At 44.1% G+C, this 27,203-nt stretch overlaps 3 protein-coding genes across 3 annotated transcripts; 1 reads left to right on the top strand and 2 right to left on the bottom strand.

Moving 5' to 3' along the window:
- Nucleotides 1–2,723: 2,723 nt before the first annotated feature.
- LOC125722949 (nuclear receptor subfamily 0 group B member 1-like) lies at nucleotides 2,724–4,867 on the bottom strand. The gene is made up of 2 exons (XM_048999250.1): nucleotides 4,257–4,867; nucleotides 2,724–4,014 (listed from the first exon to the last, which is right to left on the bottom strand). The coding sequence occupies exons 1-2, from the start codon at nucleotides 4,798–4,800 to the stop codon at nucleotides 3,773–3,775; spliced, it is 786 nt and encodes a 261-aa protein (XP_048855207.1). The 5' UTR covers nucleotides 4,801–4,867; the 3' UTR covers nucleotides 2,724–3,772.
- Nucleotides 4,868–19,898: 15,031 nt separating this feature from the next.
- On the bottom strand, nucleotides 19,899–22,668 carry LOC125722947 (TLR adapter interacting with SLC15A4 on the lysosome). The gene is made up of 2 exons (XM_048999248.1): nucleotides 22,563–22,668; nucleotides 19,899–21,816 (listed from the first exon to the last, which is right to left on the bottom strand). Exon 2 carries the CDS (start codon nucleotides 21,812–21,814, stop codon nucleotides 20,903–20,905), a length of 912 nt encoding a protein of 303 aa, XP_048855205.1. The 5' UTR covers nucleotides 21,815–21,816; nucleotides 22,563–22,668; the 3' UTR covers nucleotides 19,899–20,902.
- A 1,928-nt stretch (nucleotides 22,669–24,596) lies between these two features.
- On the top strand, nucleotides 24,597–26,070 carry LOC125722948 (uncharacterized protein C13orf42). The gene is made up of 3 exons (XM_048999249.1): nucleotides 24,597–25,030; nucleotides 25,255–25,399; nucleotides 25,775–26,070. The coding sequence occupies exons 1-3, from the start codon at nucleotides 24,623–24,625 to the stop codon at nucleotides 26,023–26,025; spliced, it is 804 nt and encodes a 267-aa protein (XP_048855206.1). The 5' UTR covers nucleotides 24,597–24,622; the 3' UTR covers nucleotides 26,026–26,070.
- Nucleotides 26,071–27,203: the final 1,133 nt, after the last annotated feature.

Below are 27,203 nucleotides of genomic sequence, written 5' to 3'. Positions count from 1 at the left end.
GCGCAGTCATCGGGCCACTTGTTAATGCACTTTCACCTGCTACATTAGCTTGTTCTCGTACATTAATGACCGACAGCGCTGCCCCTATAACCAAACACGCTTCCAGGTGAGCTAGGAGGCCCTGCCGAGAATGCCAGGCCATTACAAATCAATGTGGAGGAGTCTAGCTAATTAGCAAATAAATTTAATGTTCATCTAATTATGGTAAGTGGATTGTAAACTCTTGGGGCTTTAGGAATAAACTGGTATTTACTTCCCTTATTAGCTGTCTGTATACAGAAGCCTGCATTCCAGGTATGGAAAATCTTTAGGTGTCTCTTCTTTCAGCCACAAACTGGAGTCGATCATGGTTTCCCAGAAACACACGATGTCAGGCTCTGTGACAACAGGAGCTACATTTGACGTGCTCATGGATAAATATGCCTTTAGGCTGTTTAATGTTTGTGCCTAATTTGTGACAATTAAAAACTGCTTGCAGAAATGCTTTAATACAGGCTAACAAGGCTTGTGAGAGCTGATGCCTGGAAGTAAATACTGTCTGATTAGCATAGCAGAGATCAATATGTGCTTCCCGCAGCAATGAGAAGTGTCTAACATACTGATGTGTTCTGAAGAGTAAAGTTAATCCACACTGACGGCTGGTTGTGGAGTGGAAACCTGTGGTGCTGCTCCTGCAAACATGAAGTTGTTGGGTCAGGGTTCAAATGTATTTCAGCATTATTACTGTTAACTCTCCATATACAGTACCAGTCAAAGGTCTGGACACATCTATCCAGAGAAAGGTTTAATTGTAATATGCTCTATATTTTAGAATAATTTTAAAGACATAAAAAGTATACAATAACGTGCATGAAATTATGCACTGACAAAAAAAGGATTAAACAAAAAAAAATTGTTGGTGGGGGAAGGCAGCTCTGTGGGTTGGGACCCGGAAGGTTGCTGGTTCAAATCCCATGGTCAGTAGAGCGATGCCTCCATTGGGCCCTTGAGCAAGGCCTTTAACCCCAATTCCTCCAGGCACTGGCTGCCCCTACAGTCTCCTCTACGCCAGTTTCATTAGGCGGCCTCCTGGGCTGCTTTTCCAGCTGTGCTGAAGGAGGTCCCACGTTTGTGCTGAGCTCGCATTGGCTGCTTTTTCTTCACTCTCTAGTCAAACTCCTCCCAAACCATTTCTACTGTGTTTAGGTCAGGTCATGTGATGGGATAATATTCTCCTTTGTAGGTGGCTTGGTGTGTCCAAACTTTTGACTGATACTGTATGAAATGTTTCAGTGAAATAGCCAGCATCTGGAACATCATTTCATTGCAACAATATTTGTTTTATGAAACAAAGTGTTTATGATAATATTGCAAACTCTTTGTTGGATCAGTACTATTCATATTTTTTATATTACGCGTGTATGCATTCCTACATTTTTTTTTTTTTTTTACCTCATCTTGTTTTAAAAGAGACAAGTTGAGATTTATTGTCGCTAATGTAATGCAGATTCCCAGTTTTGACAGCAGGGGGCGTCTAGCCAATGGCATCATTATTTTATGAGAAGATTCATTCAGTTTGAATATTGTTGGAATTTATTACCTCCTGCTGGTTTAGGCAAAACTGTTCAAGTACGATAATTACTTGGTAGCCTGCAGATTAAAGGCAGTGTTTCCTCTAGGTTCTGTAGAGGTTGCTTTTGCCTCTAAATTCATGGACTCCGCATAACATTAGGAGTTACTACGTAATCTGCCAGGTCTTGTGTCCCTCTTGCTTCATGCAGCATGCGGTCTTTGAGGCCTCATATCAAAACATAAGTACAAAACTTTGAAATTCTTAAGAAGGTTATTATCTGCAGCGCTGTGCTACAGCCTAATGCCGTGTGAATCCACTGAGTTCTGGCTGTAAAATTTAAGAGAGGAATCTCTCTGTAGTCCGTCTGCCTGGAGCGGCTTACAGAGGTTTGCCTTTGCCTTCAGGAAGGCCGTCGTCCCTCTAGGTGAAAGTTAACCACACTGCGTGAAGAATATTTACTTTGCTCTCCCTTCCTCCTTCAGATTCCCTGTCAGATGTACATTGTCAGTCACTGACAGTGGCTTGCCATCTTTGGGTTGGGAACTGGTCGGAACCGGTTCCCTTTCTACCTCTTCCAATGGAGGTCAAAGCAAATCTTTCAGTGATGAGTGGCTGAGCATTGTCATGGAGATTCCACCGATTACAGCAGCCAGCCTCCCACCACACACCACTAACTTGTTAAAAAAAAAAAAAGTCAAAATGCGAGTGAGAAATTTCTGATCTTTAAGTTCCCTATGAAGCTTTGCAGTTTAGTATTAAGTGTGCAGCAGTCTGCTATGTAGCTAAACACTGCCCTCTGTCGGCCAAAAAAAAAAAGAAGTTTGCTTTATTTTTCTCACTCGGCTTTATTCGTCAGCTGTGCAGAAGTACACAGAAATGACAGAATTATTCTGACAAGTAATTGCCTCTCTTCACTTGATATCATTATAATTACTGCATGACATATCGACTCAGATTCATTAACTTCATGCGCTTGATATCAAACCAGCTGAGTTCCCAGTGTAGCAAGTTTTAAAAGAGAAATAGGCATCTTCATGATTACGTCTGGGATTTGGCCCCAGAACGCTGACAAGGGTAAATGTTTGGATGTTTAATGGATGGATAGATGGGTGGATGGATTGATGGATAGATAAAAACATGGGCTCTTGGCTGTTGTTTACAGTTTATATTATAGTAATATTTTTATGAGACAGGGTCCAAAGATCTCGGATTCAATCAAGTGCCGTTTACAGGTGGAGCTGAGTTTCATTCATTCTACGAAAATAGTTGTCATACGTCATGAAATTTCTAGACACAAATTTATAGAATGGTAACATTAAATGTATTATTGGCAGACGAAACAATACTTTATTTTCAATATGAAACGATAATTGCTGCATTCGCATCTTAACGTCAACAAAACATCTGGTATTAAACAAAAAAAAAGCTTGCAGTACTTAAACTTTAAAATGCGTGTCCACATGTCGCAACAGCACGCTCACAGAAAAAAAGAGTAAAAATCTGCAGCTTTGCTTGTCACTGGGGCTGCACCCTCAAGGGTCCGCCGATTGTACTCTTAGCTGTAGATGATTGGACTTTTAAGGTAAAGAAATGGACTCTGAGGAAAATTCTTGCACCATTTGGGGTACATTATTGCTTTTACCTTGGTGATGAGGGTATAGCCTCAGTGACAAGCAAAGGTACAATTTTTACGCTTATTTCTGAGTGTAGCCCACCCCATATTTCATTTCTTAATGATGCGAGTAACTGTTTTTCAACGGGAAGTCTTCACAGTATGACTTTTTACAATATTTAGTTGCCACATCGTACTTTACTCTGCTATTCTGACCAGGGAAAACGCTTAGAAGACAGAGGTACGTATGTTCAAACTTTATTTTACAGAACTATATGGTTCCTTTGCAGCCATTATTGTTTTTTTTTCTTCCTTCAATTATCCGAGTATATCTTTTCCATACTGAATTAATATAGACTCTTCAGAATTTCGGGTGCAGTTCAAATTAATTTGAGTGACATTATTATTGGAATTGTATTAGCCTAGTAAAATAAAGTCACAGGTGTTTAAATGCTGGTTTTTATTTTGCGAATTTCGACCGGTACAGTTCAGGGAATATTTCACTGTGCAAAAATAAAATGTAAACAATTTAAAGTCGAGCAACTCTGTCACCACAGGTCACTTCTTCCCAGTAAGTCACTTCTATCCGGTTGGATAACTTCGCTCCGCTATTTCCCGTAGAACATCTCGATCAAAAGCTCATCCATACTGACCGTCCCAATGATGGGTCTGAAAAACAGCTCGGCGACCACGTCGGCGTGGACGGACCTCAGCAGGGAGAGGGTGCCGGAGAGCTTGGCGAACCTGGCCGCGTCCTCCCGGTGGATCATGCCGACGTGCTCATCCAGCGCTCGCTGCGCTTCGCTTTGCAGCCCGCAGATGTAGTGCGGACATTGGAGGCCCGCTAGATCTAACGTGGCAAAACACAACATCGTTACTGCGAAAGTGTCATCTACCTTTAACCAGTTAATAAGCGAATTATATCCATTATTTCATTATTGCTGCTACTGCCAGTAATGAATATTTATTATTAATGCTGTTTTCGATCTGCCCTATTTAGTCATATTTCAGGATGACGTGTATTACCATAAGGAGTCGATTGATAATATCGCTAAAGCAGAAGTTGTGGCACGTCCAAGGCGTCAAACTAACCTGGGTCGAACAGGACGGCTCCCTTCAAATAGGCGTACTCCTTGGTACTGATATCCAGTCCCCAGCATTTATTCAGAAAGGCTTTAATGCGCTGGATGTCTGCTAGGGACACTTTGTCGCCCGTGTGCTGCGGATGCTCCCGCTTCTCCCGTCCGCCGGTCAGGATCCTTTGCAGCATGCTGGGCTCGGCCGTCTCCGTCGTCTCGAAGTCGACTCTGTCCTGCGCCATGCCCAGCACCAGCAGGGGAGCCCAGCTGTTTCGGACCAGCAGCACCTGATCGTCGCCTGGCAGTTCACAAAAGCAAGGCACATTCTTGACAAACCTCAGCGTCTTGACCAGCACCGCGGACGCCGCTTTGCACGTTACTTGCGGATACCGAAGCGCCACTTTCGTATTGGATGCACAAGCGCAAGCCTGTTGCGGGACGAGACCCGCCGCTCGCTGTGACTGCCGCTCCGGCTGGGTGCCGTTTTTTAAAATGCTGTAGAGGATACTGCTGCCCCTTTTGTGGCTGAAGCAGTGGCAGCCGTCAAAGCAAGCCATGGCGCTCTACATCGGCCCCGTCCCGTCCTGTGGACCCGCAGCCCCGTTATTCTTCTCACTGCTCACATAAACACGGCTATTTCTGTGCATATAGTCCTTTGCAGAACTTGTTTTTAACAGTCCCAGACACCTCCCACAATGTTTACCTGAGATCGCCTAGAGGGAGCCAACTGCAAGGAAATGGATAAACCTATGACTGGCGGGGCAGTATAAAATCCCCCTTATGGGGAAACGCTATGGTGTAAATTCGGATTACTTTGCGCATTTTTAGTGCATTTGGTGTACTCTGTGTACGAACTTACATCTTTTAATGAATACACACGAATTAATAGTAGATTTACTTAAGACACGCTGCCCAGTCAGCACATGACCGACCCTCAACGTTGAAAAGTGGGCGATATAACGTTAGTTGTTCAAAGCTGAAAAGACGTTGAAAAAACGTTCAATAGATACTTGTAAATCAGCGTTGACGTTTTAACAAGATCTGTACGTCTACATAAATGTCTTCAACGAAATAATTTTCTGCCTTTTAAATTATTATTATGATAATTGTCGTTGTTATTTTGTTGGCATTTTATTACAGCATGATGTCGTCGCGATATAAAACTTTTTTCTATTTTCAGAATTCAACGGTGACGCAGCATCTGTAAAAAAAAACAATTGAGATGCCGGTTGGGTGTAGTATTACAATTTTGCGGTGGCCAAAATTGTAGCTTACGATTTAAACAAGCCTTTAAAATCGTCTAGCTCGGACTTTTATGATAGTAGATTCTATAAAGTGTGAGAGAACCTGTGGATTTGCAGTAATCGTTGTATGAGGCTGTAGGACGCCCCTCTCGAGTGGTGAGAAAGGCAGGTATACCCAACCTTCATGCTGAAGTAAAACTACAGATACCACACCAAAATGCTACTCAGGTGAAAGTCACCCAGTAAAATACTACTCAAGTAATCTCATGCATCTGATAAAAGAAAACGTGGTTTTGAAAGTAGGCCTACTTAAGTATCAAATGTAAAATTAGGCCAACTACTGTGCATGTTCTATTGATCTTACAAAAAGCAACCTATCGTTTTAAATTCACTCAGGACTTTGGGTTTGTGAGAGTTGCTGTAAATGTAAGATATTACTATGTTGTGCATCACAATAAGGACTCAGTCACAAAAGGATATAGGGGATATTTACTCTTTATTCTGAAAATATGCCATTTTTCTACAGCATGGTCACAGTTAGAAGCATTGTCTATTAAGAAACCAACATTTGAAAAATCAAAACAAACATAAAGCTACCAAGTGTACAGAATAAAGCAGAACCACACATCATAACCCATAACTTTAGTGACACTACGCTTTTGTCCAAATGTTCATGTCAGGGCTGTCAGCTGTCCCTCATCTGGCGTGACACTCACACTTTCAGACTCAGGCAAGAAATCTTACGGCGAATATATATAATTCCATTATAAACATAAAATTAGCTGCATCAAAAGTGTTGGGGTAGTTTGCAAAACCTACAGACTATTTACAAGGTAATAAAACTGTTACGTACGTCTGCATGTGTGTGCAGACTTGTCTGGAAATGAGAATCACACCGGCCAGCCGACCAAGGCTGGCACCTCTGTTATACTGCACTCACAATAAATCTTTTCAATATTGTAAGAGACGAAAAGTGGTTCTTTTTACAGCTGCTCGGGTAAACTTCTTTAATTGGGTGAGTGGCGATGGTCTCCTGCGTGACGTATCATAGTGAAAAGTCATTATTTGGCTCATAAATGTAACGAAGTGAAAATACAAAGAACACCAACATAAAATACTAAAGTAAAGTATAAATCCGGAAAAAATACCTACTTAAGCACAGTGATGAAATATTACTTTATGCCTCTACTGTTTTCACACCAGGCTGGCACAGCGCTTAGCACTGCTGCCTCCCAGCATGAAAGTCCTGGTTTGGTCCCAGGTCCTTTCCGTGTGCAGTTTGCACGCTCTCCACATGTTCATGTGGCTTTTTGCCGGGGGCTCCTCTCTCCTCCCAAAGTCCAAAAGCGTGCAGGATTGGTTACTCCTAGATGGCCCTATACTTGTGAGTGTGTGCCCTGTGGTATGTTGGTGACTGCCCTGGGTTGGTTCCCACCTGCGCCCATTGTTCCCGGGATAGGACCCCCCCCCCCTCGAGACCCCAGTTGGGATTAAGTGGTTTCAGGAAATGGATGGATGGATTGTCTTACAGATGGTCTGCGAATCAGCCTTTATATCTCACTTCATTATTCTGACATTCCTGGCCCCAGGAACATTCTTCTGAAACCTTAGGCAGAAGAGGGGCTTCCCTCCCCCTGAGGAGCAGCTTCTGCTGACTTCACTAGCTATCAAAGCCCCAGGGACTCTTCAGAACATCCCCTGTTCCATCAGCAAGCCCCTTTGAGGACACTTTACAGATGTGCACCGGTAGGGGTTGCAGTTCAGAGACTTGTGTTTAGAGCTGACCGCTTAGTCCAGGTTAGGCCTAAATGGTGTCATGGTTTGTTTATTTTTAGTTTCATCTCTCGTATTTGCATTATATTGCAGCCTCACTGGAGTCTGTATTTTATGAGGCGCTAGTAGACTTGCATTCATCGGGATTGCTTGAATGATGTCTAGGGTCAAGAGACCTTGTGCTAAATTAGTTGTGCTGCTTTGGGTATTATTTTCCTGATGTTTCATGAACAAATGCAACTCTAAAGCTAAATATAGTTCTGTTGCCCTTATTGGGTTGGCTTTTTTCCCCCCATGTCCCAGATAACTGCACATCTGGTTGTAATCCATGCGTTTTGGCTTTTCTCTGGTCCTCTGTACAAACTCCTGCTGTCATCTGAGTCAGCACTAGGGTCTAGTGCAGCAAACCCATGGTGGCTCCTTCCCCCACTGGCCCACAACCTTCTACTGCTTTTGTTTTCCTTTTAGTTGTTTTTTTCTTCTTTCTTTTTCAATTCTCCACAGCTGCAGTAGCACGACTTTTAAAATGAACCAACTGAAAACGTCCCTTTGCCCACAAGCTGGCATCAGCAAATATATTTGTCATATTTTTTGGCTCTTGCTATTTGACGATTCTCACAAAACATCTGCTAACTTCTGTCTGTGTGGGATTTTTAATTTGTTCACCATCGCACACCATCTGATCCAACTCTTGTTCTGTTCTTAACCTTTGCCTTGAGTCTGTCACAGAGCAGTTCATCAACCATTGTCCAGGGAAAACCAGGTACATGAAGGACTGATAGCTTAATTATCCATGTACAATTTATATTTTTTTTTCAAAAAGAAAAAAAATGGCAAGCCAAGCAGTGAATTGGGTCTGGACTTGTAACCTTGATACGGTCCCTGTCTGTGATTTAGCGGCGAAAGCATGACCCGGTGAATTATGACGTTGAGCGCAGTCCTATCGAATGTCATGAGTTTGCTGCGGAATCTCACATTGGGACGCCATTAAAAAGCATCGGATTTCTGTGTTTCGTTGTAGAACACCATGGGCATTTCTGGAGGGTATGATATGACAGATGCATAATTTTTCATTTTCAAAACAAATTAGAATGAAACGAAAAAGCAGAAAGACCTCCTGCGACCCTCGGTGCAAAAACCATGTCTCTCTTTGCCTTATTATCAGTACTTTCTGAATTAATTTGTGCTGGTTTTATTTTTCATAATACAGAATGTTCAGATTCTAAAAGTAGGTATTTGCTGTTTTGTTATTCATCCGTCTTTAATTCCTTCGTTTGTTTTTCTTTTTAAAACTTGGTTTAACTCGTGTTTCAGTTCAATAGCAGTAGTTAAATTATGCATGTTGAAAACTAATTGAAAGACCATCTGAGACAGTGGATCCTTGGTTCCCGGTGATTCAGGAAGTATCTGACTTAGAGTTCCCCATGGCGTCAGTGAACTGAGTCCTTGGACATGTTTGTTCATCAATACTGTTATGAAGCTTGTGGGATTAACCGAGTGGCCCTCAAGGATCAGAGGTGTCCTCATGAATGGACCGCTTCTTCAGGCAGCAGAGTGCTGGAGGTTTTACAAAGCTCAGCTTACGTCGCCCTTGCCTTTAATTAATACTGTGTTCTCATGTTACGAGAAACTGTACTGAGCTGCAGAGCTGAGCTGCGTATTGTCTTGTCTCTGATTCTATGGGTTTACGTGCATAGCCTGGCATGCATCAAGATTAGTCAGGTTTGTGGCCGGATTTTCCACTGTCTTTAGAACTTCATACTCAGACGATGTTTTATCCTTAGACCTCAGTCACCGATACCTTCAGATTGTGAGCGATTTCAGAATATTCTCTAGCGTAATATAAAATCTGCTCACTTCTTGGTGTGTAAAATCATATTAGCGTCTCAGTTTTTTTATTAAGATCTTTAATGTGTTGAAGGAGCACCATCGGATTAAATCACTGATAGAATCTTTGCTATGGGGGTCTTTTCGGCAACTTGCGACCTATTACTTTTGGTCATTACCCGCAACTGACGGTAGGGTCAGGGGAGCAAAGCTTAGAACTTGTAACCAGCAAATCTACAGTGGACATCTTGTATCAAACTCCGTTTATATGTTCATATGCATTAAACACATTATTAAATGGATTGCTCTTTTAAGGTGAAGGGGTGTAAAATTATTGCGCATGTTAATGCCAGCTAATTAAAAGTCTATTCATCCTCTTCAGTAAATATAATCAGTATTTAAGTGATTAAATATTTTACAGTTAATATAGTCACTGCCAGCACTTTTAAACGAAATAGACAAGGAAAACATTCCGGAGTTATTACAAAATCGGTTCTCATTACTGTATAATGTATCCGTTTGCAAATTGTGTTGTACTGCAATTAATTGCACTGTATAATTCACACAAATGAAAAACTGCCTTATTTTCTTGCCTTCCTTAATTGGGATTACGGACATTGGACTAAAATTAGTCAAAAGAATTTTTGTAACTGGGATCACGGCATCCGTACTGGTCTGAAGCCTAGTCCGTTCCCAGTTCACAGCATCATTTGCTAGAATGAGGCTTCCAGAAGTCCCAGTGCTGACTGGGAAGCCAAACTCATGTTTGATGACCACATGCATTTAGTTGAATACAGTTCAGTCCAGTTTCTATCCAGTTCGGTTTCTGTCAATATGGTGCTGTTTCAGGGCCATTCCAGTTAACAATATAAATGTGTGTGGAATGCATTGTGAATAAACAAAAATCACAAACATATCCCGTGCTAGATGCTAGATGTATGTATGTAATTAGGCAAGCAAAAATGATCTATTTGCCCATTTTTCAATTCTTTCAATTTCCAGGTTGCGACAGACACATGGAAGTGCAAACTGTATATGTCCGTCGTGTCTTTTTGCCGTTGATCAGCAAGTCTGGGCACAACTGCCAGGGAAAATGACAGCAGGTAGGTAGAGCATCTGCAGCAGGAGCCAAGCAGAAGGTCAGACTGCCACTTAAAAACGAGACAGAGAGACACGGCGGGAAGCCTGCAATGATCTATTCAAAGTACTTTTCATCGTTCATGAGGATTTATGGTCCTTGAAGAAGATGAGTCTGGAGCATAACTACTCTGTCTGTGTGCCGAAGAAAAAACTTTGCTGATTTTCAGAAACCAAACCTAGATTTGTCTTTTGAGACGAGAATCACAGTCGTAAATCTGTAGTCTTAAATACCTTAAGCTTGTTTATATTCCTTAAGTACTGCCTTTGGATATTTTCATTGTTCACTTCATTTTCCACTTATACGGATCTGGAAAAAATTAAGCCACTGCAGCAAAATGTTCTGTTTCACTTATTACTAAGTTTATGGAAATGCACCTGTGTAAAATACACATTTTCTGCAAACTCCAGTATGGCTCTTCCGGCTCTTCCTTGCTTCTCATTGATGAAGGACGTCTTGCTTTCTGAAGCTTCAGTCCTGCTTCTAGGAGCCTGATATGAACTGTCCCAGCAGTTCACTTCACCCCATTTAATATTTCCCGTTCCTTTTTGAAGGTCACTCCATGTCATCCTCCAGCTCATGAGGCACGGCTGGATAAGTTGACGGTCATCTCTGGCATTAGAAAGTCACTTCCGCCCTCTATCTGGCTGGTTTCTGGTTATTCTCAGAGTCTCCAGCTTCACCTCGTTCTTGTCTACTGCTGTCTTAGAAACTTTGAGTCTGGAAGCAGCCTGTCTCGCAGTGTAACCTTCTGCCACCAGGATTAAGCCAGGATTTTAAAATGCAGATTTAAAAAAAAAAAATTATATAGAGTGGTGTCTTCATTTTTTCCAGAGCTGTATATATGAATTCTAGTAGCAGCAGACAGTGAGCCTTTTCAATGAATTATGGTGCCCATCTAATTTCTGATGATCAATTTAGAGTAGAATAGAATAGAATAGAATACAATAGAATACAATAGAATAGAATACAATAGAATAGAATGTCTTTATTATCGTTGTGCACAATAGGTACAACACAATGCAATTTGGAGCTCCTTGAGTGATACTTCAGAAAAACAGCAGGCATATATGACACATTTTAAAACAATTCTAATGTTTAACTTGCAATTATCGTCTAGCATCTCTCTGATTTTTCTCTGCACACTAGTTTGCCTAGTGATCTCATCTCATAATGCCACGTTTCTCCTCGTGTGGGTCACGGTGGCAGCGTGTGGAGCAGAGCAGGCTTCAGCTTATTCTGGGGATCTGAAGGTCCTGGACTTTCAGCATGTTCTGGAGCCTCTTCCCTGTGGGGCTGCCTAGAACATCTCCTATCCAAGCCATCTAAGTAGCATCCTTAAGAGATGCCCAAATCACGTCAACTGGCTCTTCTTGAAGGTGCAACTGCTCTGTTTCAAGTCAGTAACCCTGCGGAGGAACGTCCTTTCAACCATTAGTACTCACAACCTTATTTTTTACGACATTACCTACGGCTCATGTCTGTAGGAAAGGAGAGGACATAGACTGAACTGTGAAATGTGAACCTCACCTTAAAACTTAACTCCTTCACCACCACAGACCTCTTCAGTGCCTGCAGAACTGCAGTCTCTGAACCAATCCATCCATCAACCTCAAGTTCTCTCTTACTACTACTCATGAACAAGATCCCAAGGTACTCAAAGTTCTTCCTAGACCTGCCCCAATGACAGCACAGACTACAGCCTGGGACTGCGTGTTCCTACAGATGTACCACCTAAGATGTTTCTCCATGGGGGACTCCAGAGTGGGAGACTGACCACTGCAATCCAGAGGTTTGGTAAAGATCCACTGTGCGTGAAGGTTATGCTGACTGTATCTAGGCCAACATATCTCCCACACTTGCTCATGTTCCTTCCCCACCAGAGAAGAAACATTCCATGTTCTCAAAGCGAAGGTCTGATCCATCTGGGACCTTCCCAGGTCTGCTGCCCAAATGGCTCAACACCTGAACCCACGTTTATCTTGACAGTGATGATTCAACACAATGACTCCATGTGGGCATTTTGGTGTGAACCTGGCCCAGTTACATGGGTGGCCTGGTCATCAGCTCCTGCCAGGGAGCACCATCCTTAGGCCCGGCTCCAAAGGTCAGTCTTGATAACACAGTTCCAGGCATGGTCCACTTGCTATTCTAGGTACATTTCACTGGGGGGTCTTTGATGGATTGTACGTTGTCTGGCTCCTCCCCACAGACCTGTTTGGCAGGAGAGGCCCTACCAGTAGATCTAGCACCAGAAGGTACTAAGGTACTCCACCCACCACACAAAGGTCACAATCCTCAGAGGGATGTCTGCATGTTACTAACTTTCAAAAATGGTGTTACTGTCAAAAAAGATGAAATCGCGACTAAAATTATTGTTACTATATTGTTTGGTACTCAGGGAATTGTTTCTTGAAATTACCTCATTTTGTAATTCAGGCTGCTGCTGTGGTACTTTGGTTACTGTGGTTACTGGGTTACCATGGTTACCATCTCAATTCCTCTCCCTCATCCTTCTGTCACTCCCCATAAAGAGACGTGGCCTTGGTCCTCCAGAGAGTTACAAATTGAATATTGCTCTTTTCAAGGGCTTCTGTCATCCTCTCTGCAACTTCCAGAGCTATGGGAGAGGAAATCAATAGAAAAGTATTTTTGTGTGTATGAATGCTTTTGCACGTGTGTTTGTGTGCTCTTATGCCTGTGTTTTCTTTTTGAGAAATAAATAATGCAAAAACTTTTCTTTTGTTCTCTTCTTATTTTTTTAGGTTGGGGGACATTATTTTACTTTAAATGAAATTAAATGAAAAGTCCCAAGGAACAGTTAAATATGTCCTGTGGTGTGTGTATGTGTGTGTGTGTTTGCGTGTGTGTGCGTGTGTGTGTGTGTGTGTGTGTGTGTGTGTGTGTGTGCGTGTGTGTGTTTGCGTGTGTGTGCGTGTGTGTGTTTGCGTGCATGCATAGGATTAGTATACAGCCGAAGTATTAATGCAGTACAAACTCTCCCAGTCTCACCTGCACTCCACATAAATCCACTTTACAAGCCGGAATTTGCTCACGATGCTGCCGAAGTGCTGCTGCCCATGAAGCCACTTCTCCAAGAAGTGTGTGGTGACCCTGAGGCTTCCCTAGGAAGCACTGCCCATTGCCACGTGGCCCCTGTGCAGACTGTGCCCCTATCTGCAAATCTGCCTGAGGCGGTAGTCGCCTTACTCCACTAGACGCAAGGGCTGAGTCCCCGCTCCAATACTGTGTGTTTGCACGGTCTCCACGTGCCATTGTGAGGTTTCCTTTGGGTTCTTTGGTTTCCTCCAGTACAAAAACATGTCGCGATGAATTGGAGTTGCAATATTGTCACCCCATCCTGTTTTGTTCCCTACTTTCTCCCTGTACCTTCCAGGACAGTCTCCAGGCCTCCGTGACCCTGAATAAGGCTGGCGGGTGTGGAGGAAGGATGGATGGATTTTGCAACAAAAAAAAAAATTGATCCACCCATCACCCATCCGTCCATTTTCTTAAAATGCCTCCCACCCCCCCCCCCCCCCGCCACCCCCTTATGGTATATCATTTTTTTCCCGTTACGTTCATGAGGTCACCACTTTCCCTGTTGCTGACGTGTGGTGATTTTGAATGACAGAGTGGCCCTTTCACGGCTGACCCTGAGCAGAAGGTCAGCCACATCCCGAGCCATAGTCTTTCTCAGCTCCTCTTAGTCCTGGGGGGGGGGGGGGAGTAAATGGATGGAGGAGGGTCATAAATCCCCAGGTAATGCTGACAGGACCCAGGTACCTACACCCTCACCATCCTGTGCTGCTGTTCTCCACTGCAACACCATTTAATTTCTGTGGAAAACTAAAACAAACACATTTTCCTTTTCCGCTGCCAGCTTTCTAACATGGTGTCTTTAATAGTGTGAACTTCAACCAAAAAACAAATTTCTTCCTGACTCATGTTCAGATCGTAATGCGCGCAATAACCAGTGAAGAGACTGGTGCCTGCATCCAGGTTTTATGTTCCCATGATGCCTCTTGCCACGTCCCTCCGTCCAGCTCTCTCGTGGACCCGGCCTACCTCATTAACCCTGTGTGGAATCCTTCCGTTTGCCAACTGTTGTACGTTTCCTGCCATTTTAGTCTTGTGTATTTTAGTCCGCGTTCAGGCCTGTTGCCCCCGCTCTGTCATTAACGCTGTGTAGTCCTGACATGAGCTCTGCTGCCCGCATCTGTTGCTTTCCCCTTTAAGAATCCTCGTCTTTCCCGAATCATGGACTCGCGTATCTCCCTGCCTGCTGCGCCTGCACCCGAACATTACACCTCTCCTCACTCCCAGGTCATTCAGGCGGTGTGACATAATTATAAACGTTTCTCTGTGGCCAGAACACTTCCCGGTCTTCTTCCACAAATCTGAGAACTCTCGGAAAGTATGTTTCAACATAATTTAACTTGTGGCATTTTCACATGGTCACTTGCTGATTGATTGTAATATACCCTACTTGTTCTGAAGAAATTTTTTTTTTTCATCTTGCTTGTGTCTAAAACTGTATCTGATTGGTCATAAGAGCTAGTAGCCTGTCATTAAATCATACATAATACTTTTCTGTGTGGCTTGGCCCTTCTGTCAGTGTTTCTTAAACAGACTTCAGTGTTGCTTTCACGGGTAAGTGCAAGTCCCGTCTTTCCTGCTCTGTGAATTAGGTCATTCAGACCCTGATTGTGGGTGTTTGGACGTTTCTAACCCCAATGTGTGAGCACATTGAAAACTGAACTGCATTGTTAGGGGTGTCTCCTGGAAGCGTTCGGACAATAGGTGAACTGAGAGTAACGGTGTGTGAGAACACCGCGACAAAGCCCACGAAGTCGTGTCCTTGCCGCACAACACTCCATAATTAAGAGGCGCCCCGAGTGACGGATCGCAGAGGAGATTTTCGCGAAGGCCGAGCTGGTGAGTCATGACGTGACCTTACATTGCTTTATGGCCTGTTGGGAGCACCCTTCAAAATTAGGCACAAGTGCTTAATTCCCCCCACCCCCAACACGGTGACGCAGACTGTGAAGAGAGCAGAGGATGCCTTCCTGTTAAGTGGACGCGTTCCGGCAGGTGTAGCATCAACGCACAATGAGAAATCTGCCCGTCCCATAAAAATGATGGAGGAAACACCTGTTGCGATGTGCACTGGCAGTTTCCCGTGCCGATTTATGTCCCGTGAAGTTGCTTTTGAGACGATGGGTGAACCTGGGCACTCATTGGAAAATTAAATGGAATATCACTGTAATTTATGTCCTGTTTATTAGCTTTTTATAAAATGCAGTGTGAATATATTGCCTTCGCAAGTCGAGAGTCTAGGGTCATGTTTACTTAAAAGAACTAAGTTATGGATCTATAGCAGTGTCTTGACAAAAAAGGCCGTGGGATCCGATGGACTCCTGTCAGTTATTGCCCTTAACAACATATTTTACATCACACAACCCCCCCCCCCCCCCCCCAAACAAGGGCGTAGGTTTGGTTTCGACATTGGTAGGGAACAAATCAGCCCCGAATCCGCCCCCCTGAACACACACAGTATTCCCACAGTAATGGTTTCTGGTACCTCAAGAAATATGAAATACATGCAAATTTAAAGTGTGACGTGTTTTGATTGACTGCTGGGAAATACTAGTAAAATATTTGTAGTGGTCACTGAGAGGTGAAAAAATACATTGTGTTTTACAAGTGAAATGGACAGCAGCCCTGGTGTCCGCCGCAGCTGTGCCATAACGCCAACCGGCCATTTGTGCTTCCGCATTGTTTGGCCATCAGTCACATTGGGGCTTAAAATGCGCAGGTTTATTATTTAGCACTGGACCTGGTGTTTCGGTGGCCAACCTTCAAGAATCGCAGGAGAGCAAGTCTTGGGATCGTTCTCTGTAGGTTCTCTGAGCGAGGTCACCCGGTAGGTGGCTGGGCGAAGGAGTGGAGCTGGGCCTTGAGGCTCTCACCGACTGAACGGGGCCTCTTTGTTCCCCTGTCCCTCAATGTCGATTCGTCCGTCATAGCAAGCGAGAGACACAGCAGCCGGAGCCTGAGAGCGAGCCGGCCGCTGTGTCTCTCGCTGACATGATTACAAACAGCCGTCTCGCTCAAGGCCCCCATAAAACCCATGGAACTAGGATGCAAATGAATGTGCAATTAAATGGCACGTCCTTGCAGCTTGTGCATGTACCTGGATGAGTCCGGATACATCTTTTCACATTCAAGGAGAAAGAAGAGAAGGGTATTATAAAACCAGACCTTCGGAAAGCAGGGCACAGACATGAAGGAGTCCTTCGTCGTCACCCCCCCACTCCCCCCCCCCGACTGCTCTCCTGCTGTCTGGTATATGCTTCCACACGTCGCCATTAGGTTTTCTGTGTTCACGTGCATGTGATCCCCACACTATCAGAAAAAAAGAGAACTTAGCTTGTCACTAGGACTGCACTCTAAAGGGTCTGCCAATTGTACCCTCAGCTGTAGGTAAATGTACCTTTTATAGTCAAATTAAGGTACAGAAATGGACTTTGAGGAACATCCCTAAGGTACAACCAACATTATCCCAGTGGTACAAAAATGTTCCTCATAGTCCATTTCTGTACCTTCCAAGGTACAACTATGTACAGCTAAGGGTACAATTAGCAGACCCGTGAGGGGTGCAGCACCAGCATCGAGAAAAAGTACAAATTGGTTTTTCTGACAGCGCATAAAACTCTCAGGCAGGGTGGGCGGAGCCACAAATAATGTAAGTAAGGGATAATGGACTCCCAGTGAAGCTCTAAAACCCGTGGAGGTTTCCAGTGCTTAGTACCAGTGCTCTTACTGTTTCAGGTGCACGCAGTGGCTGTGACGGACTGGCACTGAAGCTGAGTACTTGACATGCCTGGGATTATTTACTGTGAAGTGGACCATGAGGAAGGGGGCTGGCCCATAAGAATGATAAGGTCATGATGATCAATTGACTGCAGGACAGTATGGATGTTGGGGGGGGGGGGGGGGGAGTCTCGTTAGGCCTCTTTCTATCTCACATATCCTGCCCCACCCCCACCCCCCTTTCCCTTTCACCTGAACCTTACTGATGTTGCAGACAGAATTTAAGAGCTTCGTCTGAATGCTACCGATGCAGAAATAAACACAAGCTGACAAAAGCTCAGCAGCCTTGAGGGTCACAAAACGCAGAAATGAACTGGGGAAAAAAAATCTTTTTTAAAAGGAAGGTTTAGGCCTTGTTGGAAAATACGCCGAGTCACTAAGGACCTGACATCGATTTGATGGTGAGGTGGGGAGGGGGAGAGTGGAAGCTGAATATCCAGTGTCTGCTAGACTGACTTGAGGTGTTCTGTCCTTGCTCTTTCAGCTTCTCCGTTAATGGCATTTGGTACCAGGGAAATTACTTTATGAACTCATAAAAGACACTTATGTGTTCTGTTGATGACTGCCTTCTGTTGCTAGGTATTGAGGAGCTGGAGTTGTTTTTGACTCGATTGTTTTCCGTCTGTCCTTGGGCTTCTTCCCCACTGCTCTAACTTTCTTCTCTGAGGCCTCTATCTGTCTCTGTTTAGATCATTTCAAATATGGAATAAATAAGGCGAAGAAGAATGTCTTAAGTGCAATATTGTCATAAATGTCACACAAATAACCACAAGACTTTGCTTAATCTAATTGGGAAGGAAAAAGAATATTGATTTACGTGCAAACATTTTGTGCATGGGCAGTTCAGTAATACTCTTTGTTTTGTTTGTTTGTTCTACTGACTCAAAACATCTGTTAAAGACCATGGGCTGTGCTGAGAAGCCAAGATTAATGTTGCAACAAAATAACCGATGATTCTGAATCTCACCTACAACTATGGTGCCCAAAACTCTCCATCACAACTATATATATTTTCTATTACACTTCCTGCACAGCTAAATTGACTTTTACATTTTTGCCTTAGAATATGACTGAGAAATTGGTGACATTAAATGTGTGATGACACATTGGAATATTTCATTATTATGCAGGTAACATAAATTCATCATGAAAGTGTCTCTGGTCTGATTCCAGCTCACCGAAACCGTGTGTGAAAAGTTACAAAACTAAGGAATGAGGCGTTGTTGCCAAACTAAGGAATGAGGCGTTGTGGCCAAACTAAGGAATGAGGCGTTGTGGCCAAACTAAGGAATGCGGCGTGGTTCTCAAACTAAGGAATGAGGCGTTGTTGCCAAACTAAGGAATGAGGCGTTGTGGCCAAACTAAGGAATGAGGCGTTGTTGCCAAACTAAGGAATGCGGCGTTGTTCTCAAACTAAGGAATGAGGCGTTGTTGCCAAACTAAGGAATGAGGCGTTGTTGCCAAACTAAGGAATGAGGCGTTGTGGCCAAAGTAAGGAATGAGGCGTTGTTGCCAAACTAAGGAATGAGGCGTTGTTGCCAAACTAAGGAATGAGGCGTTGTGGCCAAACTAAAGAATGAGGCGTTGTTGCCAAACTAAGGAATGAGGCGTTGTGGCCAAACTAAGGAATGAGGCGTTGTGGCCAAACTAAGGAATGAGGCGTTGTGGCCAAACTAAAGAATGAGGCGTTGTTGCCAAACTAAGGAATGAGGCGTTGTGGCCAAACTAAGGAATGAGGCGTTGTGGCCAAACTAAGGAATGAGGCGTTGTGGCCAAACTAAAGAATGAGGCGTTGTTGCCAAACTAAGGAATGAGGAGTTGCTGCTGCAGTGGTCCAATAGAAGTGGCTACAAGCAGGAGCTTGTTTTGCAGTGGAGCCCTTGGTACAGTAATCGGCCTTGATCAGGAGCGAAACACACAAGAATCCTTAAGACCTTGAGTTAGGTTTGAGGTGATTTTATTCAGCACGAAGGCCTTAGCATATATAAATGCAAGTCTCTGATCTACAGGTGCTGGTGAAATTCAGTGGTGACATTCAGTAATAATCCTCTGTAATTAGTGTATATATAAGGCCAGCAAGTGCAAGGCACAAGGACACAGGGGCTCCCAAGGACATTATGCAGGGGAATGCTTGAAAAGCTTTGTTCCAGTCATCCAGAGTTAGTATGCAACCCCCTCCCCCCCTTTCCATTTGGGCTCCCCATGTCCTCAGTTCCTTTTTAATGATCCATCTCTATAATTAAGTTTCCATAAAATATAAGCCTTAAAATCAATAACCATTTGGGAATATATTGATTGATTTTGTGCAGTTCATTAGCTAGTTTCTTTGGTATATAATTAATGAGGCCCCAATATTAGGGCACAGGCTGTGGAGCTGCCCACGTTTGCATTGCCTCCAGCATGTTTTCTTCACAACACGGTCTGAGACAGACCTTAAAGTCTGGTGCTGGTTGCTTGAGCCTGCAGTGTGCTGATTCTCCCACTGGAGGGCAGGATGTTCCTCATTTTATGCTGAAAAGGCTTCCATCCCAGCACGCCAAAACATGTATGAGTTTCTTTTTCTTTCTTGAATCATTTACTTGAATCTTGCTATAATAATGAAACCAGCTATGGGAATATGTATATGAGTGGAAAATACAATATTTTTCAAAGAAATGTTTCTATATCCTGCCTGCCTTAAGATGGTGTTTCTGAACCCGGTCCACGTTCAGAGCCCGGCTGGCTTGGTTAGAATAAAGTGAAAATTATCATTATGGTAAAGAGCATAATGAAAGAAGAGAAGCCTCTAAACTTGGCGCTCTTTCTGTATCTATATCCTGTTTATTCAAAGTGACAGCACAGTTTACACTTCCGTATTTGCAAAACTGGAACTGACGAAACTACGGTTTATTCAAAACTGCAATTTCTCCTCACTCAGATAACAAAATAAAACACGATATTTGCAAAAGAGTGTTATTCATATTCACGAAAAAGTTTAATTGATTAAAAATTCAAAATGATAAAAATTATAATTAATAATAAGCATTCGGCAGTGTGGTGGTATGGGTGCCCATCTAGAAAATGAGTTAGCTGACAGATGTTATGTGGGCTAACAGTTTCCGTCATTAAAGGGGGATTATAGAATGTATTTTTACAATTAGGAAGTGAAAGATGAAAGAACTGAAAGATTTATTTTCTGCACCTAAGGAGGGGAGGACTGCTGAGGGTGATTGTACTTATTCATTGATTAATGTTATTTCTCATTACTGTCCTTCCAGACTCCTAGTTATTATAGAATTAGGAAAGTAGCAATTAAAACCATGGTAAATGAAAAATGTCATTTTCATTAAACCTTCCGATAACCCCTTAAAAAAGAGCTGAGAAAATAAGGTAACACGAGCAGCGGCGGTCACCACAGAAATGAAACACGGAAGCAAAAGGAGAACCAAAACTTAACCAGGCTTGGTTTGGCTTTAAATGGAAAGTACATTGTTTTTACAATCTAGCCATGTGTTCCACTTCTTCAGGGCCTCCCTTTTTTCCAGGCGTACTTTGCCCTCCGTAATATCGCATTTAAACCACATTTATAGTCTGCTGCCATATCTGTTTACATTTTCCCATAAATCAGAGCTGTTCCCCTGCTTATTTTCAGGGTTCAGAACTGTAGTCACGGCGGGCAGATCACCCACTAATGTCAAAATACATTTTTACTTGGCAGTGAGCTTCAGGTGATTCACCCTGCAAAAAAAACCCAAGGTGGATCTATCTGAGAGGGAAGCAGGATTGCCCCTTGACCCAGGAGCACCAGAGCTGTGCCGCCCATTACATCACTCCAGCATCTGCAGAGATCTGCAGCTGCGGTGTACTGATCTCACTGGACACTAGACCACTGGCCACCCTCAGCAGACAGCTGAGAACCATGTCCTTGGCCTTTGCCGTCTCCAGGTTCTGTTCGCGAGACAGCTGTTGGGTGATCTGGTCCACGCTGGTGAGGACATGCTGAGAGGCCAGGATTGTGGTGGGCGAGCTGCCCCGGACCATGCTCTCCACCATGTGCTGCTGGTACAAGTCCAGCAGTTTCTGCTCCAGGTAGCGGTTCAGCTGCGAGTTGGAGAGGGGCTGGCTGCCCTGCAGCAGGAGGCTGCGTTCTTTGGTGCTACTCTTCCTTAAGGCGGAGGAGCGCTGTAGAGGTCGCGGGGGGTACTCCAGCGAGGGTTGGGGTGAGGATTCCAGCGCCGGGGGGATCTCGCATGACTGAAGGAAGGGGCCGTCAGCCAGATCAATGCTACCTCCCGCTGCCAGGTCACCTGTGCTGGCACTGAGAGGAAGTACTTGATCACCACCGATGTGCAGATCACTGTAGTTCTCGCAGATGCTCTGACAGGACGAGGGCACCAGGAACGCCTCTCCAGCAGATTTGACTGGACTAGGGATGTCTACACCAGAGGAGAAGTTTCTCCACAGTGGAGCAGCATCTGCCTGGACTGGGGTCCAGTGCCAATCCTTCCTTGAGGGCCACTGTCCATTACAGCCTCCGGGACCACGCCTCCTCATTTCCGGGGACGACTCTGCACGCGTGCGGGTACTGGAAGGCTGTGATGGAAAGCTAGAGGGAGCCAGCATCTCTGCAGGCATCCTCCTATGCTGCCAGAGATCGGGGAGGACGGACAGTGTGTCTCCGCTCTCCCAGTCTTGTGAGTAGGTCATTCTCCATAGTATGCTCTCACAGAACATCCCTGCAGAAGAGCACACACATGGCAAACCCGATAAAAAGCACGGCAGAGCAGGCCCACACGCAGTAAACCGTCAAAAATATGTGTCGATTTATCAAACTGCCCAGCATATTATTGACGCACCATCAGTGTGGTTACTAATGGTTAATGTTAGAGCTGGGTAGGGTTCTCATTGATGGGATTACTGTTTCGCCCAAGAAATAAAAGAAATAACAGTCCCCACAAAGATATGACTACAAACGTGTGTGTCAGTTTGTGTGTGTGTGTGTGTGTGTGTGTGTGTGTGTGTGTGTGTGCGTGTGTGGTGCATGAATGAGGGCACCCGGAGGTTGCTTCAGTGATCTTGCTGAAGCAACCCCCCATTAACCGTCGAAAGCGTGACATGAGGAAACGCCTCCTTGCGTGATTTTAAACTGTCCTGAAATACTTGAGTGCAAGACATTGTCATTAAAATTATTCAAATCTGTAAAAAAAAACAACCCTACATTTATCATCTCAAAATCACGCCTAGAAAACATTGATTAAACAGCGCGACAACGTAACACGAATAATGATAATACATTTATAAATTATAAACAAATCCGCTTTCTTATGTTACACCGGATATTTATAACGGAATCTGCAGTAATGCATTGCCATTAAAGCCTCGAAAATGGAACTATACGAAAATGTTCTGCACTAAAATAACTACTTAACAGTATAATAATGCCGTACTGTGTGGCTGAATATCGTCTATTAAAATCGCTCACCTTTACTTATATCGCCGCAATTTGCGCATGTAAGAGGACGTGTAAGATTCCCACCTCAGATCACCTTGTGTCTCGTGTACAAGGAAGTGAGACACAAGAAATAAAGCAACCCCCCCCCCCACACACACACACACACACACACACACACACACACACACTTCCCAACGTTTGCCTTTCGGTTTTTTATACAGTAGCTACAGGCTGCTTTCAGGTTGCTACCCGGCATAATTATAATTTGGTTAAAATTTTACTTTGCGTATCTTAAGTTTATCTTGTTTCTCTATGATTCATTTGCACCCTAAACTGGCGCTCTTTTTCCAGTGTTTTGCTTCCAGGTTATATAGTAGTTTTTAGTATATCGTGCATACATGAAGCATCGCTTATCGCAATAATAAACTAAATCTGTGTTTGACGTCTTAACAGTTAATAAGAGGCATTCATTACACGGCCATGCCGTCCAGCACCGTCATTTTTAAAATCTATTACCATCTAAAGGGCCGGATACATTTTTTTTTACCCAGTATATTGGACACATCTAGCCATGTAGGATCCAACCTTTCCTCCAGTTTCTGAGTTAATAAAAACTTAGAAATTTGCACGAAGTATGCGAGCAGTTTACGCGGAAACGCACAAACTGTATTACAGCTGGGGCTGAAAAGTGGAAGCAGGTTTACTGTAGCCGAAAAGACAAAGCGTAACTTAAATAGTATGACTATATTTTTTCCCTCAAGTGCAACAACGTATCTCCATGCAAACCGGAGTAAGCGAAGGACAACATCAGTCTTCCTCTTCGGCCCCATCAATGACCGAACCGCAAACACAAAAGTACGACTTAGCTTGATAGCTGCGCTTACTTAGCTTCTATAACTGGAAGTTTTAAGTTATAGAACAAAATTTATTGTGGATGAAATGTTTTTTCTCATCAAATGTATTATATGATCCTGTTTACTGACAGCTTCAGTCTATTTCTGTGACATAAAACAAAGGGGATTTCCATCCGTGTTTCATGTGAAATTTCACTTCCTTATCAAGTATAATAATGACAGAAATTGGTCCAAGTCTTGTTGCGAAGCAAAATGGTATTTTCTGATGTATGTCTTATACTTTGGAGTTCAGTTCTTGCATATAAGCCTAATGAAATGCTGATCGTTAAACCGAGGTAGATGACAGACAGCAATTAGTCAACCTTATATTACTGTGACTGACTGGCCGTTGTCTTTATGTGACCTGTACACAAATCGCATTTTCTTTTATGCAGCAATCGCCAGCATCACCACCGCATTCCCTGGACTTTAAACCCTTTGTTATTCTATGTCTTGGCTGAAAACTACTTAACTGCACCAGTGTCATTCATTTATCACTGCTGGAGGTCTGTGTGCCATTGAAAAGTATGAGTCATATCCAACCTGCCCACCATGCATGTGGGTGACATATGGCTGTTAGTGGAAGCCACTTACGATGAACTTGTCAGTCACCTAATGCACCAGCTGGCTATGCTACCTCAACAAATCCACCTTGGCTCAATAGACATCTGCTGCGGTTTCTCTCCATGCACTTGCTGCTGTTTGAATAAAAGTTTAGCGATTGCTGCAGTGTGGACCAAATCCTGAAGGTTATGTTTTTCTGACGGACGTTTTATTCACTCAACAAGCATCCCCTGCAAGGACATATACCGAGAAAGTTTAAACATTTTAAAATGGATATTTTTCAGTGAAGTGAGTTTATATCCGCAGAGTGCTGTAGTAGTAAATCTATTAGGCCTGACTTGACACCCGAGATGGAGCTCTCATGAATAGTAATGACCCAAAGGCATATAGGATTTCCGCGCTGTGTTGCCATAGAACGATCTCTAGATTGTTTGCGAAGAGGTTCTGAGTTGGTGGAAGTGCATATTACAAGGGACACTCATAACAGGAGCAGCACCATGGAGAGACATGGAGAATTTCAGCTTGTAAAAGTGGGTAAAGGGATCGGTATACATGCGTTCAGTTGTTCGTTCATCTAGGAGCCAATTATGCGTTTGTAATCATATGTGAAATGCAATCACTCAGATCGGAGTTATGTTCAAAAGGATCAACGCCGTTTTCCGCCCGAACCATGAGCAAAAAAGTGAGGATGGTCTCAGGTCCAAGGATTATCACACCGCCTGCACGGTGAAGTTGGTGCGTAGCACCTCCATGCTCATAGTGGGCGGAAGTCGGCAGAGAACGGCAGATTCCACCTTAAAACGCAGCAAAAGCACGCTGTCTATAGAGTCGAGCACGACGCTATGCTACTACCAAAGGCAAGAGGACCGCGTCTGGTTGCACTGTCAGAATCAGGGGTGTCTGCAGTATTTGGAGGACCTGGTTGCTTTGAGGAGACAGTACACGAACTGCGTTAACAACCTGAGGAGCAACGAGGAGAAAACCACTGTCTTGCAGAAGAAGCAGCCTCCTCCACCTCCGCCAACCGCAAACGACAAGCAGGTATCATCGGTGGTAAATACCGGCCTTTAAATGTACACGACGTGTATTGGGTTTGACTATTAAACATGCCAGTAAATATGTTGAATATGTATAATTCTAAAAATTTCAATGATCCAGTGGTCATAGGTTGGTACCACAGCTGAACACATTAACAAAGGAGCAGCAGTGGTCCCACCTGGGTGAAGGGGGATTGTAAAATGTGGCAACTGTACTCTGGTCTGCAGACGTCAAGAACAAAAGGCAGGGCACCTGGGGCCCCCAGTGAGACGGACGCCCTGCAGTACTTTGATTCTGTCATTGCAAGCTGTGACCCAGAACCGAAGCCTAAGCCACATATAGATGATGGCAATGCTGATGTTGACTTCATTGGTAGGTTCAACTTTCTGTCACCTAAGATCCTTGATCCACATGAAAGAACTTTCACCTGTGCTTGGTTTATGTAGAACAATACCTAAAGTGATCCGTTTTTAAATCATTCTAGAACAAGAGTCTTCACAGGAAATAACATATTCAAACATCAACAGTATAGTTTTCAGATGCTGTCTGAAAATGTCCACACTGCAGTTTGATCCAATGTGCATGGAAAACTGTTCTACAGCCTTAGGGCGACAACAGCAAAAGTTCTGTCACCCCTGGTCTTAAATTTGGGATAAGATAATGTAACTGAGTGTGATGATGTCTGCATGTCAGGAGGTGGACAGCTGCATTCCAGTATTCTTTTTCATCTGCTTCCCCATGGTCCAGTTGCCACCAGCACTAGCGAGCATGACATCCACTCCAACTGGACGCTACGTGACCCCCGGAGGTTCTCCATGGACGAGAGCAGGCTGAAGCAGCGGGAGGCGGGGAGCAAACATGAGGCCAGGGGACGAGGGCTGGATGGGACTCTGGGTACTCGCAGACATCTTCAGAGGAACCCCATCCACCTGCCGAAGGTGGTGGAGAGCGCCTTTCAGACAATGCGCTTCAAGCCCAAGCTGAAGAAGAAGGACTAGATTGGCCAGATGCTGGTCCATAGCTATGCTCCTCGTCAAGTATGCAAGAGAACCTCTGCAGAGGGAAACCAAGACCAGTCTAGGGCCGGAGTCATGACTTCTCAGACACTCATCTAGCTGAGCTCATGAAGATTACCATTCTTGTTGTAACAGTGTGATTATCAGTGATACCTTTTCCAGTAAATGTTGTCCCAGTATCTAAAGGAACGCAGAGTGTATTAAAAAAGGATACTAATTTAAAAAATTGTGCTGCAGTGAATTAAGGCAGGGATAATTCGATGTATTTTATTTAACTCGTAGTTTTCTTTTGGAATAACACGACCAGTTGAGTTAAATGAAGCAGACACACAGTGTGTTGTTACGCGTACCTGATTGTCCGGAAGTGCTCAGGCCCGAGGCGGCGGGATTTTCTGGCCCATCCTGCAGCTGTCTCCTGGGTGTTCGCGCGAGGACTGGCTCGCCCCGACACGCTCATGAATAATGGAGACAGCTCTGGAGCTCAGGTGTATCTGATCCTCAGCCCGTCTGTCTATGGTCTATTCCTGAGACATGATAGACTCCAGCCGTCTTGTTTACCAAAGAGACGAGTAAGACGCTCAGCAGAAACACATGGCAGCCGTGATGTCGCAGTGAAGGCATGATGTGTTCGGGCAGAAGGAAGTGTTGAGATTATTGTGTTTAGGTCTCTGCCACTGTATGCTGATATAATTAACCTCAGTCATCAAACAGCTAGTCATATACTGTAAGTCTGTTAAGGATCAAGTTTTGAGCTATCAGAGTTACTTTGGATAAAATTATTCATAATAAATGAATGAGGGGCGGCATGGTGGTGCAGTGGTTAGCACTGTTGCCTCACACCTCTGGGACCCGGGTTCGAGTCTCCGCCTGGCTCACATGTGTGTGGAGTTCGCATGTTCTCCCCATGTCGTCGTGGGGTTTCCTCCGGGTACTCCGGTTTCCCCCCACAGTCCAAAAACATGCTGAGGCTAATTGGAGTTGCTAAATTGCCCATAGGTGTGCATGTGTGAGTGACTGGTGTGTGAGTGTGCCCTGCGATGGGCTGGCCCCCCATCCTGGGTTGTTCCCTGCCTTGTGCCCATTGCTTCCGGGATAGGTTCTGGACCCCCCACGACCCAATAGGATAAGCGGTTTGTAAAATGGATGGATGGATGGATGGA

This window comes from Brienomyrus brachyistius, unplaced genomic scaffold (genome assembly GCF_023856365.1).
Source record: "Brienomyrus brachyistius isolate T26 unplaced genomic scaffold, BBRACH_0.4 scaffold44, whole genome shotgun sequence".
Classification (NCBI taxonomy): domain Eukaryota; kingdom Metazoa; phylum Chordata; class Actinopteri; order Osteoglossiformes; family Mormyridae; genus Brienomyrus; species Brienomyrus brachyistius.
Note: the sequence above shows the minus strand (reverse complement) of the source record. Positions and strands in the feature narration are given on the sequence as shown.